Here is a 17,709-nt window from a genome sequence, read left to right on the forward strand (position 1 = left end):
TATATATTTATTTCAAATGTAAACATACACAAAATGGACAGATGATAGATGGATGGGTGGGTGGATGGATGGATGGATGGTGGATGGATGGATGGGTGGATAAAATGAAAAACAGCAAGTGTCCTACCAACCCTGGCAGTGAGGCCCAGAATTTAAAATCACGTGAGGGTTGTGTGACCAGTTGTATGGAAGAGTAAATTGAGGGTATAACTTTACGCTTTGGTTGTTTGTTATCCATGAACATTGCTGGTCATAATTAGGAATTTGACGAGTATGGAATAAACGGTTCTTGCTGGAGATTCTGGGGAGATGTGTAAGTGGCAGGGGGCCATTTACTACCATGTAGAAACAGCATTTGGTGAGAAGAGAGTTATAAATCCTGGCGGAAGCCAACAGAAGGAAAGGGGCAACCGCGTCAGGAGAATGTCCCTCAAGACACAGGCCCGGGTAGAACTTGACCATGCCAGATGACACGGCCATGGGTTACAACCCTCAGGGCAAACAACCACCCTGAGGATCAGGGGGTCAGAGCTCGGCCCGGAAAGGGCTGGGCAGCCTCGAACTTGCAGGGCGCATCGTGGTGAAGCTCCCGTGTGGAAGGCTGAGCTCTGTCTGTCCTAGGAAGGAAACACCTTCACCTGTCGTGCTCAACACGTTGTCAGTTACATGAGGTCTTTATAACTTCCTGAGAACAATAATGTTCTTGGGATCGAGAAAAGTTACTTTTTAAATTATTCATAGGAGAGAACCGGAAGAAACGTGCCTTTAAACGTCAAATGATGAAACCCACCTGTAGACACAAACCAGGTTTCCATCAATTCAAATTTACTGACAAATAACGTGTATGAATGCTTAGCTTTCTTTTTTCTCTAAGCTCTTTTTAAGTTTGCTTATTTTGAGAGAGAGAGAAAGTGGAGCAGGGAGCAGAGAGAGAGAGAGAAAGAAAATCCCAAGCAGACTCTGCACTGGCAGCACGGAGCCCGACGCAGGGCTCAGCCTCACCAACCATGAGATCATGACCTGAGCTGAAACCAGGAGTCGGACACTCAACTGACTGAGCCACCCCAGCACCCCAGATTTTCAGCTGTCAATTAGCATAAACTTTTGCTATGGAGGTGAACATTGACAGAGCGAGAGGAGGGGACTTCCCATAACAGTTTATTCGTCCACTTGCTTGTGAAACAACCACATCTCGAGCCCTAGTGTCAGGACTATCCCAAGTGCTTGACATATATCAGGGAAGAAAACATGAAGATCCCTGCCCTCGTGGGGCTTATAGTCTAGCAGGGAATGCAAGGAATAAGTAGGACATGATAACTGCATTTGTTAAAGAGTATTAGGAGGTGCTAAGGACTGCAGAGACAAGAATGGTTGGGCAGGCTTAGGCAAGGGCTAAGGTCCTGCCCCAGGATGGGAGACCCCAGGGGTGCAGGGAAGAGCAGGAGGCCAGCGTGGCTGGACATTGAGCAGGAGGAGGCTGATGGCATGATACTAGAGAGCTATATGGAGGGAGGGGTGCCGAAGAAACAGGGTCTTACGGTTACTCTGGGGACTGTGAGTGAGTAGCGCCCCGTAGGAGTGACCTGAGCTGACCTTCACTATGAAAGCATCATCCTGACTGCAGTTTCAAAAGACGCCGTAGGTGGAAGCAGGGAGACCGGTGGGGGGAGTCTCGCCATAACCTAAGTGGCAAGTATTAGTGGTTAGAACCGTGCACATGGTGAGATATTCAACCCCAGCTACAGTTTGAAAGCACAGTCACGGTGACGGATCCCAGTGTGGTCGGTGAGGGGAAGAGGAGCATCAAAATGACATCACGCTTGGTTCCAATCAACTGGAAAGACAAAGTTGCCATCTGCCCAGACGTGAAGGCTGTAGAAGGGGCAGGTTTGGCCGGGGGGTGGAGGGTGGGAGTCGGGAGTTCAACACTGACCGTGTGGAGTTTAAGATGTCCACTAGACACCCAAGGAAAGACATTAGAACTGTTCTTCTCCAACTTTAAGTACCAGGTTCTTCCAAGGACAGTGCTCTGTGGTCAGGGAATAAGGAGACACTGTCAGATAAGTGAGCCCAGGCTGTCCTTAGAACAGGCACAGCAATAATCAGTGCAATGCTTAACCATCATATATAGTGTTTATTTTTTCAAAGCTTTTCCAAATATAACTCGGTTACCTGTTTCCCTGAAAGTTGAGGGACGTTTTTCTTGTGGTAGGAAGAAAAGTGGATTTAGGATAAAGATTATATGAAAAATGGGGCACCTGGGTGGCTCAGTCGGTTCAGCGTCCGGCTTCAGCTCAGGTCATGATCTCACAATTCATGAGTTCAAGCCCTGCATTGGGCTCTGTGCTGACAGCTCAGAGCCTGGAGCCTGCTTCAGATTCTGTGTCTCCCTCTCTCTCTGCTACTTCCCTGCTCGTGCTCTGTCTCTGTCTCTCTCTCTGTCTCTCTCTCAAAAATAAATAAACATTAAAAAAAATTTTTTTTAAGATTATATGAAAAATATTTCTTCTTCCTGTAATCTGACAGCTGCCTTAATTTATTCCCTCTTACTGTTCCATTTGCCATGAAAATATCATTTTCTTGATATTTGGAGTCAAGGTAGGAAAAAAATTAATAAAGATCCTCCTTGTTATGGACTTCCCCCTAAAACCCTGTTGCTGGCTGCTCATTAGATGGTTTGGCTCTAAGAGATTCACGAGAGCAAGAACCAGAGCCGTTCTGTTTGTTGTATTCCTTATGTCTTGCATAGGCCCTGGAGGTTGCTTTCAATTCTTACTGGAATAACTGCACTGATTCTGAAGGAAGCCATGTGTCTACTGTCTTGTTGTAAGTGGTTTTTCACTTTGACCTCGGTAATCGGCTAAATTCCATCTTGGCTAGCGGCCCTGCTCCCACAACTACATCTTGGTTTTCATTTTACAGTACATTTTTTAATCTTCTCCTGGCTCTCCTCTTCCTCCAGGTCTCCAATCTGAGGTCCCACCCTTGCCATCCTTTCTTGCTTTATCGCTCCTTCTCTCCTCTGGCAAGCTCACTCCAGGCTTGCTGTATACAGTGGTGTATTCCCTGTCGCCCCTGAGCTCACATCCCTAGAGCAGAGCTCTGGGGTTCTCTTGATCCAAACCTCCAAAGACTTCCCATCCATTCATAGATTCCGAAAATGGCCGTCAAATGTGTACGTGCCAGGCATGATTCTAGGTGCTGTGGACACAGCAGCAGATAGAGGAGCTTACTTTCATGGAGCTGACATTCTGGTGGGGCAAACAAGAATATTGGGCCTGGCCCAGGAACAGCCAGGCCTGTGTGTCCGGAGAAGACACAAGAAGACGCGAGAAGGCAAGAGGTCCAGGAATGGGGGAGGGGAGTCAGATAATGTGGGGACTTCGGCTTTAACTCTGGAATGGGAAGCATTGGATTGGATTGGTTTGTTTTGGCTTTCTTAATAAACTCTTTTATGTGGTAAATACACAAAACGTAATATTTGCCATTTTAACCATTTTTAAGTTGTATGATTTCTGTTGCATTAAGTATGTTCATGTTATTCTGCAGCCATCACCACCATCCGTACCAGAACCTTTTCATCCTCCCAAATTGAAACTCTGTTCCCATTAAGCACAAACTCCTCGTTCCCCGTACCCCACCCCCTGGCAACCGTCATTCCACTTTCTTCTCTACGCATTCCACTACTGTAGGTGCGCCATATAGGTGGAATCGTGCGGTGTGTGTCCTTTTGTGTTTGGCCTATTTCACTGAGGCTAATATCCTCAAGGTTCACCCATGTTGTAGCATATTGCAGAATTTCCTTCCTTCTTAAGACTGAATGATTTCATTGTATGTGTATACCACATTTTGTCCATCTGTGCACCCATCTGTGGAGACTGGGTTGTTAGCATGGGATCGTTTTGAACCCAGTTGTAATGTGATCAGACTTACATTCTCAAAAACTCCATGGCTCCGGAGTTGAAGAGACTGGTAAGAAAGGGTGGAAACAAGTCAGGTGGGAATCAGTGGCAATACCTTCTTGTCCCAGGTGACGCCTGCCTTCAGGAATGCAGCGGCACAGGCCCAAGATGTGATCAGAATCTGGGTGTATTCTGAAGGTACACCCGACAGGATTTCCTTGAGGATCACACGTCAGGTGTGAGAGAAAGGGGTCAAGGATGACTCCGGGGGTTGGGCCTGCGCAACTAAATTGTGGCATTGCCAGCGACTGGGGAAGATTTAAAGTGGGGCAAGTTTTAGGGGGATAATTAGGCATCCCATTCTGGACTTCCTGAGTTGCGGTCGCCTGTTAGAATTCAGGTGTTGATGTCAAGCAGGCAATGGATGCACAAGTGCAGAGTTCAGAGGAGAGTTCACCTGGAGACATCAGTGTGAAAGTCACAAGCATGTTCATCGTACGTAAGTCTCAGGATGGAGGAACTCACCGAAGAAGTGAGTTTAGCCAGAGAAGACGACCCAGGAGGATCCGTGAGTCCATCCAGTGGTAGGAGGCTGGGAAGAGAGAAGGACCAAGCAAAGAACACCAAGCAAGACTGCCCATGGGGTCGGAGGAAAGTCAGGAGAAAGGGAGATGTCTTGGAAGCCAGGAGTACAGAGACTGTGGTCAGCTGTGTTGGATGCTGCTTATGATAGGCCAGGTAAGAGGGGACTGAGAATTGACCACTGAACCCAGCAGCTGGGAGGTCACGAGCTTAATCCTCACCTGCACAAGAAATCCCCCTTTCTTGCCTGCCAGGCCCTTTTCATTCCTTTTTTTTTAAACTTTGTCTTTTGTTCTTGCCCCTCACAACGCTTACCCATTCTGGGCCCTCGATAACATTGGCCGAATCACACCTGTGGATGAATAACATCTATTGTTTTGAGTCCACAGTGGAGGGTGTGGAGGGAATAATCACTCCCTCCGCCCCACACAACTCTCCTTCCAAACACTCACTTGGTCACTGTAAGCTCCAAAGGAATAGAACTGGCTCTGCCCTTCCCTGGTGCCTCCTGTTTCCCCGGGGCACGGCCCCAAGTGAGCTCAGGAGATGACTGCCAGCCGCTGCAGCAGAACACAGATGTGGGGCCCAGGCGGGAGGAGCCGGGGCCTCAGGTCATCTTCGAGTCTTTTTATTTTGCAATTGTCAGGAGCTCAAGAAGGCCAGGTCTGTCTGCGTTCAAAGTTAAATCTGTTTGATGTTCATTATTTATTTTTTGAGAGCGAGAGACAGACAGAGTGTGAGTGGGGGAGGGGGTAGAGACAGAGGGAGACACAGAATCCGAAGCAGGCTCCAGGCTCCGAGCTGTCGGCACAGAGCCCGACGCGGGGCTGGAACTCACGAACTCACGAACTCACGAACTCACGAACCGAGAGATCATGACCTGAGCCTGAGTCGGACACCTAACCAGCTGAACCACCCAGGCACCCCTGTCTGTGTTCACATTAAACCTGAAGTATATTCAGAAGCTAGATGAGATTGACCATCTTGTAATATCTACCACACTGTCAGCCTCCGTTAGGACACATAACTGTTTGGTCATCAAATGCTGAGATGAATTAAACACGTGCAATTAGAAATTCCAATTAGTAATTCTTGTAAATGGTTCCAGATGTTTCCCTGGGGAAAGAAAGGAGGCCCACTGCTAGGTGTGTGCCCAAGAGAATTAAAAACACGCATCCACACAAACACTCGCACACAGATGTTCGTGGCAGCATTGTTCACGGTAGCCAAAAAGTGCAAACAACTCAAATGTCCACCAGATGATGAATGGATGAACAAGATGTGATCCATCACACAATGGGATATTGTTTGGCAATAAAAGGGAATGAAGCACTGATCCGTACTGTAATATGAATGAACCTGGAAACATGCTGGGGGAAAGAAGCCAGACACAAAAGACCATGTGTTCTACGAGTCCACGTATATGAAATGTCCAGAATAGGCAGCTCCGAGGAGAGAGAAAGTAGATCAGTGATTGCCACAGGCTGGGGGGGAGGAACGTGGGGGGTGACTGCTGACAATATAGGACTTCTGGGGGTGGGGAGAGGTCACGTTCCAAAAGCAATTGTCGAGATGGCTGCACGACTCTACGAGTATACTGAAAACCATTGAATTGTACACTTCAAATGGGTGAATCGTGTGGTGTGTGAATTATATCCCAGTAAAACTGGTGCATAAGAAATAAAAAGAAAGAGGAAAAACACAACACTTAAAATCATAGAGTCCCCGAAATGGAAGAAATCCGAAAGACGATCTTGCACAAACATGCACGGTGTTTGGGGTTTGGGGACAGTTTTCCTTCCCTTTTATGTTGGTTGTCTGTTGTCAGATTGGCAGCTGCTGCAGAATCGTCAAGGAGCTCCGTGGTTGCCTTTGAAATACCTTCTTTTATATCTACATCGAAATTTGAATCACCAATGCCTCCAATGTAGTGCGAGGTCCCGAAGTTTCTGGTGGCTGTTTGTCACCTCCCAGAGAGCGTTCTCACTGGTCCACCCAGCAGAGCTGCGGGGACCCACGTTTCCCATGACAAAACCCCACATGATTGTGTTCTTGCCCACTCAGGACACCGTCAGCTAACTTTAGGGTCCGGGTACACACGTAGCTGCCCCCATGGCAGCTCCTGGCTGCACCCTGTTTCTGTTGCAGGGGAGAGCTGTTGGTCCTTGAGGTCACTGGCAGGCACCCTACCCCTGTGCAAAGGACTCGGAAGCTCAGTTTGCAGCACAAGACCATGAAGGCACATTTCCCAAGTTGTAGCACACATTCTTATGTAAATATCCTGCACCCTTTTCTTTCCTTCCTTCTAGTAATCTTACACAGTATTCAGCCAGCTTCATTCCCTCCCCAGCTGTTAAATGGGTAAATCTGGACAAGCCACATTGGCTGGGGGTGGGGGGGGGGGGCTTTCTGGAAGGGTCTGCAAGTCTAGGGTAAATCCAGGATCAGAAGCACTGGGTGGGAAGTTAAGCACTGCTCTTGGTTCTTTGCACAGCCGCACCATCACCTGCCTTGTGCTGGTGACCCGGCTCATCCCTCTCCTTATGTTCTGAAATCCCGAGCCCTCTCTTTCCCACACCAGCGCCTGGTGTAATGCCTTATACCAGCAAGTGTGTGGTAGATGTTTCTAGAACTCCATTCTGGAGCCTACCCGTGACTTCTGTTTCCTCGCCGTGTGTTTCCCTCTTGGCCTGTTGGAATCTGACGGCTCTTGCCCCATTCTTACAGAAACACTGCGCTGTGTTCTGTGCTGTCCTGTGTCAAAGGACTCTCCCGGACCCTCACCATTCACCGGCACCTCACGCTGTTGGTCATCACTCTCTTGGCTGTCTTGAGTCAGAATTGGCCCCCCCACGTCACCCCATCCCACATCTCGTTTTGTCTTTCCAGCCACCTTACTTCGTCTCCTTCCTCCCCTCACCCCTCACACGTGCACCTCCTGTTCCCCAGATACTGACCTGTCCCAGCCAACCTCTGCCCAGAAGAACTGTTGTATCCTGTGGAGCAGAAAAGGAAACTGAGTCTCAGTCGCTGGGATTTGATCCCAGGCACTCCAGTACAAAAATCCATGCTCAAACCATGAGTATTTTCTGATTCCTTATTAGATACCATTAGTATGTTTTACACTAAAACTTTCTCAAAGAAATGTGTATCTAATTCTATAATTGTTGCCAGCAGAAATATAGCAAACGCACTTTTAAAGACATTTACTTTAAATTTCACTTTCTTCCCAAAGAGGAGGGGTCCTCCTTTCATGTTGCCTCTCAGCACAAAAAACAGAAAGGATTCAGAGTGACTAAGAAGACCAAGAATAATACCTTAAAGGGTTATGTAATTATGTTCCAACGAGAACTTGTGTCAGAAAACTTGATAGAGAATTGTCTGGAAGCAGTGACTAAAGTCGTGATTCTTTGAGTCTTTTATCCCTAATGAAAATACCTAATTATTTTATTTCTGTTCCCACACAAATAAGTTTCTCTGATGAGTCTCTTAGACATTCTCCAAGTGCACAATTTTCTCAGAGAATTAGGATTTTACAGAGAGACTCTTAGGTATAAGAGTGGGAGTGTTGTGAAGGGGAAATCAAAAGCTCAAAAATTAAGTTTGTGGAGAAAGAAATACTTGAGGAATATTATGTTCTCATCACTATGAGGTCAATTTATTTAATTCTCTGCTATGGTTCGTGGATCTGATTAAAACTTTATACTTACCGCAGTTGTTTTGTGAGATTATAATTTGGAAATAAAAGTAAAATTCCTAGACAAATTTTAGTGTATCTTTTTTAAAAACTTTTTTAATGTTTACTTATTTTAGAAAGAGACAGAGTGTGAGCAGGGGGCAGGGAGCAGAGAGAGAAGGAAGCACAGAATTTGAAGCAGGCTCAAGGCTTTGAGCTGTCAGCACAGAGCCCAACATGGGGCTTGAACTCACAAACCACGAGATCATGACCTGAGCCAAAGTCAGACGCTTACTGAGCCACCCAAGCACCCCTTAGCGTATCTTTAAAAAAAAAAAAAAAAGTGTTTAAGAGCAGCAAAAGCCATGAAACATGGCCACAGCAGGGAGTGAAGTCCCCTAGGCTCAGCGCTCTGTACTTGGAACCACAGAGAATTCTGATTCTGCTCCAGGGTATGATTCTGCCTAATGGGTCACACTTTAGGAAGAGAGAGGAGAGACCAGAACCATGTGGCTGTTTCTATACACAGCTGCACTTTAAAGCACCTAGAACTTACAGGTGAGATTAACAAGATTGCAGGCTATAAGATCATATACAGAAACCAATTGTATTTCTACATACTAGCAATGAAAAAGAAATCCAAAAATGAAATTTTAAAAACCTGTACATTTAAAATAACATCCAAGTGGGGCACCTGGGTGGCTCAATCAGTTGAGTGTCCGACTTTGTCTGAGGTCATGATCTCGCAGTTCGTGAGTTCAAGCCCCGTGTCAGGCTCTGTGCTGAGCTCAGACCCTGGAGCCTGCTTCAGATTCTGTGTCTCCCTCTCTCTGCCCCTCCCATGCTCATGCTCTGTCTCTCTCTATCTCTCGAAAATGAATAAATGTTAACAAAAATTTTTTAAATAACATCCAAGAAATCTATAGAGGAAAAAATTTAACAAATGATATGAAAGCTCTATACCCAGTAAATTACAAAAGAATTTAAATAAGACATAAATAAACACATCATATTCATGGATTAGAACACTTCTCCCTTAAGTGAACTATATATTCAATGCAATCTCAATCAAAATACCAGCAGGATTTTTATAGAAATTGACAAGCTAATTCTAAAATGTATGTGGAAATTCAAAAGACCTAGAACAGCCAAAATGATGTTGAAAAAGAAAAGCGAAGCTGGAGGAGTTCACACTACTAATTTTAAGACTTACTACATGTTGCAGCAATCGAGACAGTGTATTGTTGGCGAAAGAAGGGACTTACAGTTCAGTGTGATACAGAATTGAGAGTCCAGGAATAGACCCACATGTATATAGTCTATCTCAACAAAGGTACCAAAGTAAGTCAGTGGGGAAGGTTCTTTGCAATAAATATGCTGGGGAAGCTGGATACCCATATGGAAAAAAAATGAAACTTGACCCTTTCCTCACACCATACTCAAAAATTAACTCAAATGAATCATAGACCTAAACGTAAGAACTATGACTCTAAAACTTACAGAAGAAAACTTGGGGGAAATATATATATATAGATATAGATATATAGATATATAGATATATTTTACTCTGGGTTAGGAAAAGATTTCTTAGAACACACAAAAAAAGCATAAATGCTAAAAGGATAAAATTGATTCACTGGGCATCAGAAAATTTAAAACTTTGCTCATCAAAAGACACTTTAGAAAATTAAAATGCAAGTTCCACTTTAGGAAGAAATATTTGCAAAACCTAGAGCTGACAAAAGACTTAAATCCAGATAATTTTTTAAATCCCTTATTCTTGTAAAAGAAATAAAACTCCATAATAAGAAGGCATACAACCCAGTTTTTTTTTTTAAGTGGGCAAAATATTTGAACAGACACTCAAAAAGAAGATACGCAAGTTGCTAGCAATCACATGAAAAGATGCTCAAACTCATTGGTCGTCAGGGAAATGCAAACTGAAGCCACAATTAGATGCCATTACACACTCACCAGAGTAATTCAAATTAAAAAGACTGACAGAAGCAAGCATGGGAGACCATGTGGTGAAACCAGAAGTCCTAGACACTGACCTCTTGACAATGTAAAATGGAATAGCCACTTTGGAAAACAATGCAGCAGCTTGGGGGGGGGGGGGGGTGCTGTTGGGGGTTTTTTTGATTTTGTTTTGTTTTGTTTTGTTTTTGAAAGACAGCACACATGCAACTGGGGGAAGAGCAGAGGGAGAGAGAGAATCTTAAGCAGGCTCTGTGGCCCAATGCAGAGCCCCACGCGGATCTCACGACTGTAAGATCATGACCTGAGCCGAAATCAAGAGTCGGACACTTAACCGACTGAGCCACCTGGTGTCCCAGTGCATCAGTTTCTTAAAGTTAAACACCTACCGGGGTGTTTACACCTACCCACTGGGTGGCTCAGTGGGTTGGACATCTGACTTCGGTGCAGTTCGTGAGTTTGAACCCTGCGTTGGGCTCTGTGCTGACAGCTCAGAGCCTGGATCCTGCTTCAGATTCTGTGCCTCTCTCTCTCTCTGCCCCTCCCCCACTCACAGTCTGTCTGTCTCTCTCTCTCTCTCAAAAATAAATAAACATTGGGGCGCCTGGGTGGCTCAGTCGGTTAAGCGTCCGACTTCAGCTCAGGTCACGATCTCGCGGTCCGTGAGTTCGAGCCCCGCGTCAGGCCCTGGGCTGATGGCTCAGAGCCTGGATCCTGCTTCCGATTCTGTGTCTCCCTCTCTCTCTGCCCCTCCCCCGTTCATGCTGTGTCTCTCTCTGTCTCAAAAATAAATAAACGTTAAAAATAAATAAACATTAACAAAAAATTTTTAAGTTAAACACCTACCATATAATTCAGCAATTCCACTCTGGCTATCAACCCAGTCTGGTACACAGATATTCCTAATGGCACTATTCATAACAGTCAAGAACTGGAAATAACCCAAATGACCATCAACTGGTGAATGAATAAACAAAACAAGGTATATTCATACAATGGCCTAGAACTCAGCAATTTTTAAGAAGGAACAGACTGCTAAAATATACATAACAAAATGGGTGAATCTCGAAAATAATCATGCTGAGTCAAAGAAGCCAGACACAAAAAGACAAGGTGATTGCATCTATATGAAATTTCTAGAAAAGGTAAAGCTGTGGAGACAGAAGTAGATGAAAGGTGTCTGAGACCCGGGGTTGGGGCGGAGCTTGGCACCAGAGAAGGGTGAGGAGATGATGGAGGCGTTCTAAAACTTGATTGCGTTGGTGGTTGCACGACTTTGTAAGTAAATGGGTGAATTTTGTAGTATGTATAGTATACCTCAAAAGCTGTTAAAAATGATTCTAAGAATAGTTAAAGTAGGCTGTCCTAAAGGAGAAAAAAATAGACGAGTGTGGGGTACGTTGTACATTTGCGTTTGCCCTCACTGGGAACAGCCATCCAGCAAAGGAGAAGGAAGCCAGCTGGCCTCAGAGCAGGTTTTGGAATCCAGGGTCGACCACTTCCTAGCCAAGAGAGCTTGAGCAAGTATCAAGTGTCCGTAATCAACTCATTCTGTCCTCAGTAAATGGGAATGGAATCACCTACACGGCAGGGGTGTCTCTGATGAGAGCTTGTATATAAGGCCCTTAGAATACTGCCTAGAACACACAAGGCACTCAGTAAATACTAGGTATGACCTCTTTTTTTTTAATCTTTATTTATTCTTGAGAGAGAGGAGGGGGCAGAGAGAGAGGGAGAGAGCATCCCAAGGAGGCTCCGTGCTGACAGCAGAGAGCCCAACTCAGGGCTCGAACTCATGAACCATGAGATCATGACTTGAGCAGAAGTCAGAGGCTTAACCAACAAAGCCACCCAGGTGCCCCAGCATGACCCCTTTTCATATGTGGTAACCTGCTGAGATTGCTGCCCAGGGTGGTCATAGGACATGGATGAAGGGACTGCTAGTGATTTAATGTTTGGCTTTTCTTTTAACATAGTTTCTAAAAGCTGTTTCTCAATAGAATTTTAGACATACTGTATTGAATTAGATTTGAGGATGGACAGAGATTACGAATAACAGAACGATAGTGTCGGCAGGCATAATATCCACCAGATATATCTGGGGAAAAAAAATGACAAAAACCTATTCAGTCTTTCTGTTAGCCAAGGGATAAAATTGAGCGTGTGTATTTTAAATGAATCAGACCTCAACTTGAGCTTTAGAAAATCCCATGTAAATAAAGGACTTCTGACCTTCCCACTGCCTATTCCTAAGGTCCGTTCGATTGTGGTGGTGGACATTATCCACTGTGTTCCCATATAAAGATCCAGCAAACATTTGTTTGTGCTTCAGCTTGTTCCAGAAAGGATTTAGTGCTCCTTACAAAGTTGTAATACAAGGTAATGAAATATGCGAAAACACAGGAGAAGGAAGTTAGGATCAGGAGAGTAAGTTATGCAGAACCGAAAGTGGAGTTAGAATCCAAAGTGTAAGGCTTGGAGACCTTGTATATAAGGCTCTTAGAATACTGCCTAGAACATACAAGGCACTCAGTAAATACTAGGTATGACCTCTTTTTTTTAATCTTTATTTATTCTTGAGAGAGAGGAGGGGGCAGAGAGAGGGGGAGAGAGCATCCCAAGGAGGCTCCGTGCTGACAGCAGAGAACCCAACTCAGGGCTCGAACTCAAGAACCATGAGATCATGACTTGACACGCATGAAGACTGACCCCAGAACAGAACCTCAGCGCTTTCGTGCGGTCAACTCAGTGACATAAATGAAAACAGCCCAAGAGCCAGAGGGTCCCTGTGATTAAAAATTAATAATAAAAGATAAAAAGCGGCTTTGAGAGATGCAGAAAAAGTATTCCCGATACTAATATTGGAGAGAGATTTTCCATAGTCGTCTTAGAAGGGATATTAGGTAATAAGCATGAAGAACATCTTAACACTCAACCCAGGGAGGGGTTCCATACACACCACATGTGAAAGCTCTCCTTCAAGACCTGTGTGTGTATGATTTTTACTTTCTTTTTTTTTTTTTTTAATGTTTATTCATTTTTGAAAGAGAGAGACAGAGCACAAGCAGGGATGGGGCGGAGAGAGAGCGGGACACAGAATCTGAAGCAGGCTCCAGGCTCTGAGCTGTCAGCACAGAGCCCGACGCGGGGCTTGAACTCACAAACCGTGAGATCATGACCTGAGCCGCCGAAGTTGGATGCTCAACCGACTAAGCCACCCAGGCGCCCCTGGTTTTTAGTTTCTATAACACAACTCAAACCCCTTTGGATTTTTTTATTTTTTTTTTAAATGTGAAGAGCATTGACACACAATGTGACATTAGTTTCAGCTGTACAACTCAGTGACTTGATAACTTTATAGGTTATGCTATGTCAAATCCCTTTAAATAAGAATAACATAAATGTGTATTTCAGTTGCTAAATATATGAAGATCACAAGGCAATTTTTGTTCAGTAATACAGAAGAAAATTAAGAAATGTCCGTAATTTTCTTTTTTTAAGTTTATTTATTTATTTTTGAAGAGAGAAAGAGAGAAAATCCCAAGCAGGCTCCATGCTGTCAGCATAAACCCCCCACCCCCACCCCCGTGGGGGCTTGATCTCATGACAGTGAGATCACGACCTGAGCCAAAACCAAGAGTCGAACACTCAGCCAACTGAGCCACCCAGGTGCCCCAAGAATTTTCTTTTTATACTCTCAACTTCTGCATATTCTCAGTTGTCAAAAGCAAATTACATTTCTCTGTGAATCATCCTTCTTTTTTCAGACACATACACACACACGCACAACACTGAAATTATTTTTATTTAATACTATTCATCTTAGTTGCTAATGGAGGCATACCAAAATTATTCCTCATATTTATTTCCCAGTTGGTTTAGCAAACACGTGAAAATTCTAGCCTGGCTCTGGACAACTGTTTAAATATAGCTGAAGAAGCTGAATTGGCTGACTGAATAATGATGCTACAGAATCATTTCTTTATTTGTTGTGATATTTTTCATGGAGATAGTGGTACTGTGGCTATGACTTTTAAGAGCCTTTATCTGTTAGAAACAATGTTGAAATAAAATGATTCGATGTAAGAGATGTGCTGCAAAATAGGAAATGTGGGGGAAAAGCCATGAGTTATTAAAAGAGAGACAGAGAGAATTGGCCATGTGTTGATAAACGTGGAGGCTGAGGAATGAGAGGCCTGGGGAATTCTTCTCTCTCCTTTTGTAAGTTTGAAATTTTCCCTAATAAAAGGCAGAAGCAACAGCAGTAGCAGCTCTGGAATTTTCCATGAGGTTTTTAGAACCCCTTAAAAGTAAACATGGAGTGGGGTGCCTGGGCGGCTCAGTTAGTTAAGTGTCTGACTTCAGCTCTGGTCACGGTCTTGTGGTTGGTGAGTTCAAGCCCCGAGTCGGGCTATGTGCTGACAGCTCAGAGCCTGTTGTGTCTCCCTCTCTGTCTGCCCCTCCCCCTGCTCTCACTCTGTCTCTCAAAAATGGACAAACATTAAAAAAAATAAAAGTAAACATGGAGAATCCAGGCTCTCTGTCGATCTCTAGCTCTGTTCTAGTCCGACATCTTTGGTCACCAATTAGGAAGCTGAAACAGAGAGACTGTCGTTTTTGTGTTCATCTGGTGTTGCCCAGATCATCTGCTTTAAAACCACAGTGCCCGCAATTCCTGTTCTACTACTGCTATGAACACGGACCTCAGAAATCCTGTATCTTGGATCTTGATTCAAGCACTGCTTTGTAATTCTGTCTCAGAGGCTTCAGCTCAGACTGCTGACAGAAAAAAATGATTCTGACACTTGACAAAGACAGTCGGGAACTTTATTCAAGAGACTGTTGCACTTGGGGTTTGCAGGAGGGGGAGAGAGATGGGGCTTAACTCCAAATATCACCATGACACGGGAGTTATCACTGTCTTCCAAGACCAGACCATCTTGACAATATCAAGTAGAGTAGTTTTCATTTGGGGTGTGTGTGTGTGTGTCTTCATATGGCTCTTAGAAGGAAAAAAAAAATTTTAAGGATACTGATAAAAACTCCGTCAATGGAGTAACAAGAGCAGTGGTGGGAGACACCAGAAGGAACCACAAATCGAGGGAGATAAAAATTGAGAGGTTCAGCATCTCTCCTTCATATGGAGTTCCCCTTCATTGTCAGCTGTGGATAGTTTGGATTTGTTAATGACAACAGGCAGCCAGACAGATGACATGTGTAAAGACGTGGCAAACCTTTAAAGATTGTTCCTGATTCTAAGCAGTCAGAACCTCATGAAGCTTAAGCTCAGGGCCCCTCAGTCCTACTGCCCCTTCTAGGGTTTTGTACTGAATTGCATACTCATGATTTTCTTCTTTTTTCAAAGAGGCCCCCACAGTACTTGGATCCGCCCTTGTATGGAATTGTGAATCTCCAACAAAAGAACCAGCCCTTTATTTTTTTTTCTCCAAAAAATCAATGCTGATTCTTAGAGAACATGGCAGCCACAGTGAACATAAGGCATCAGAAGCCCCAGACCCATTCGTGCAGATTAGAGATGGAATTGGGTGCTGCCTAGGGCTGCCAGGAAGGGCTGATGACTGATGTGGGAAGGGATATAAATATGCTAATGAACGGGTTTGTGAAATTTTACATAACTTCTTTTATATTTAGCAGCTGATGTGTTGTCATTTGGTTCCATAGCACTGCTAATTTAATTTGGGTAATTTTGGAAATAAGAATTCATAAAGCCACCTCTTCGAGAGAAGGAAAGTTCTTGGCCTCCTTTTCAGGGAGGGTGCTCCTTGCCGTAATGGATGAAATTGAGCTTTGCGCTCACATGGGCTTGAGGGAACCAAAATCACAGTTCAACATTTAACTCACAGTTTTTAAAAATGCCAAAAAGTGGTGAATTAACATCCCCGAAGAGTGAAATTTTAAAGGTTTCCTTCTGGTGTACCTAATGCTTCTGGGCCGAATTTGACCCATCTGTTCAGTCATGCCCATTCCTAATCATGGCTCAGCAGCTAACACAAACTTTTCATTGTAATAGGCATGATTTTTCATTGCTGAAGTGGCATTACCACTAGACAGGTGACTGAGTACTAAAAACCTTAAAATTATTCTTAAAATGGCTGTCGTATGTATAGTTGGTGAATGCCAGAAAATTACTTTTGACTTGTAATTTTCATTTGGGGGAACTTCCTGGAACAACAAGAATGTTTGACCTGTTGATGTGAGCGATGATCACAGAGGTGCATGTTTTTGTCACGCTGATCGCAAGCCCTGTGTGGTGTATATGGCGTGTAACATCGACTCCTTCAAAGAAAACGGTTCATGCGGTACCTGCAAAAATTTTTTTGGCAGTTTCTTTTTACTTTTACCTTTTGAAAAGATGATAACACATGTGCTTTCTTCTTTGTAACTTTTTCCGATTTTAGGAATTCTTTGATCACGTGAAGAAGCTTTGGGACGATGAAGGCGTGAAGGCGTGCTTTGAGAGGTCCAACGAATACCAGCTGATAGACTGCGCACAATAGTAAGTCAGCTTCTGATCAAGGCCTGGCCTGTCTGAAGCTCCCCTTGCACCCACAGTTCGCTGCCCTCCCAGGGTCGATGATATCTCTTCAGTGCAAGGAACAAAGCATTAACATCTTACTACAGAAATCAGCTTTTAAAGTGGCACACATTTGGTGGATGGAAAACTAAAAATCCAATAGGAATCAGAAGCAGGTGTATTCATTTTACCCTGATCAGTGTTTTTAGTTCTGTTCATTTTTTTGCTTTCTATAAAATTACAGGTATTTCCATAAATTAGACTGCACTTAGATATTCACTGTTATATATTCATTTTGGAGCAGGGCTCCCAAATTAAATTTTAAAATAATATCAGGGCACCTAGGTGGCACAGTCCATTGAGCATGTGACTTTGGCTCAGGTCATAATGTCATGGTTCGTGAGTTCGAGCCCCACATCAGGCTCTCTGCTATCAGTGCAGAGCCCGCTTTGGATCCTCTGCCCCCCTCTCTCTCTGCCCCTCCCCTGCTCACATTCTCTCTCTCAACAATAAATAAAACATTTTTTTAAAATGTTAATAAATAAATAAAATAATATCGACATCTGCAGTTGTGCCCAAGCTCTCACTTAAAGTACTAAGTGATCATCTTATACAGTTAGAAGTAGACTAGAACCTTGAAAGTAGGTGGTAATTAATATAGTAAGTAAAGACTTGATGAAAAAAATGTTAGAAGAGAAACAAGAAATAAGGAAAAGGGGGGCGTCTGGGTGGCTCAGTCGGGTAAGCGTCTGACTTCGGCTCAGGTCATGATCTCACAGTTTGTGAGTTCAAGCCCCGCATCGGACTCTGTGCTGATAGCTTGGAGCCTGGAGCCTGTTTTGGATTCTGTGTCTCCCTCTCTCTGCTCCTCCCCCACTCATGCTTGCACGCGTGCTCGCTCTCTCTCTCTCTCTCTCTCTCAGAAATAAAGAAACTTAAAAAAAAAAAAAAAAAAGAAGGAAGGAAAATACTGGTGCCTAGGCTGGCTCACTGTTTTTCCCTGAAATGCTCATTTTCCTGTTTCATTTTGCTATTTT

The 17,709-nt window shown here is 44.1% G+C and overlaps 1 protein-coding gene across 4 annotated transcripts in view; it reads left to right on the top strand.

The window, feature by feature from the left end:
• GNAL (G protein subunit alpha L) overlaps window positions 1-17,709 on the top strand; it is a 150,809-nt gene that overhangs the window by 91,159 nt on the left and 41,941 nt on the right. For all 4 annotated transcript variants that reach the window (XM_058692727.1, XM_058692729.1, XM_058692728.1 and 1 more), the window contains one exon: window positions 16,557-16,654. In XM_058692727.1, the coding sequence (XP_058548710.1) occupies window positions 16,557-16,654 (98 nt within the window). The remainder of the gene's footprint in view (window positions 1-16,556; window positions 16,655-17,709) is intronic.

Source organism: Neofelis nebulosa, chromosome 11, assembly GCF_028018385.1.
Source record: "Neofelis nebulosa isolate mNeoNeb1 chromosome 11, mNeoNeb1.pri, whole genome shotgun sequence".
NCBI lineage: Eukaryota > Metazoa > Chordata > Mammalia > Carnivora > Felidae > Neofelis > Neofelis nebulosa.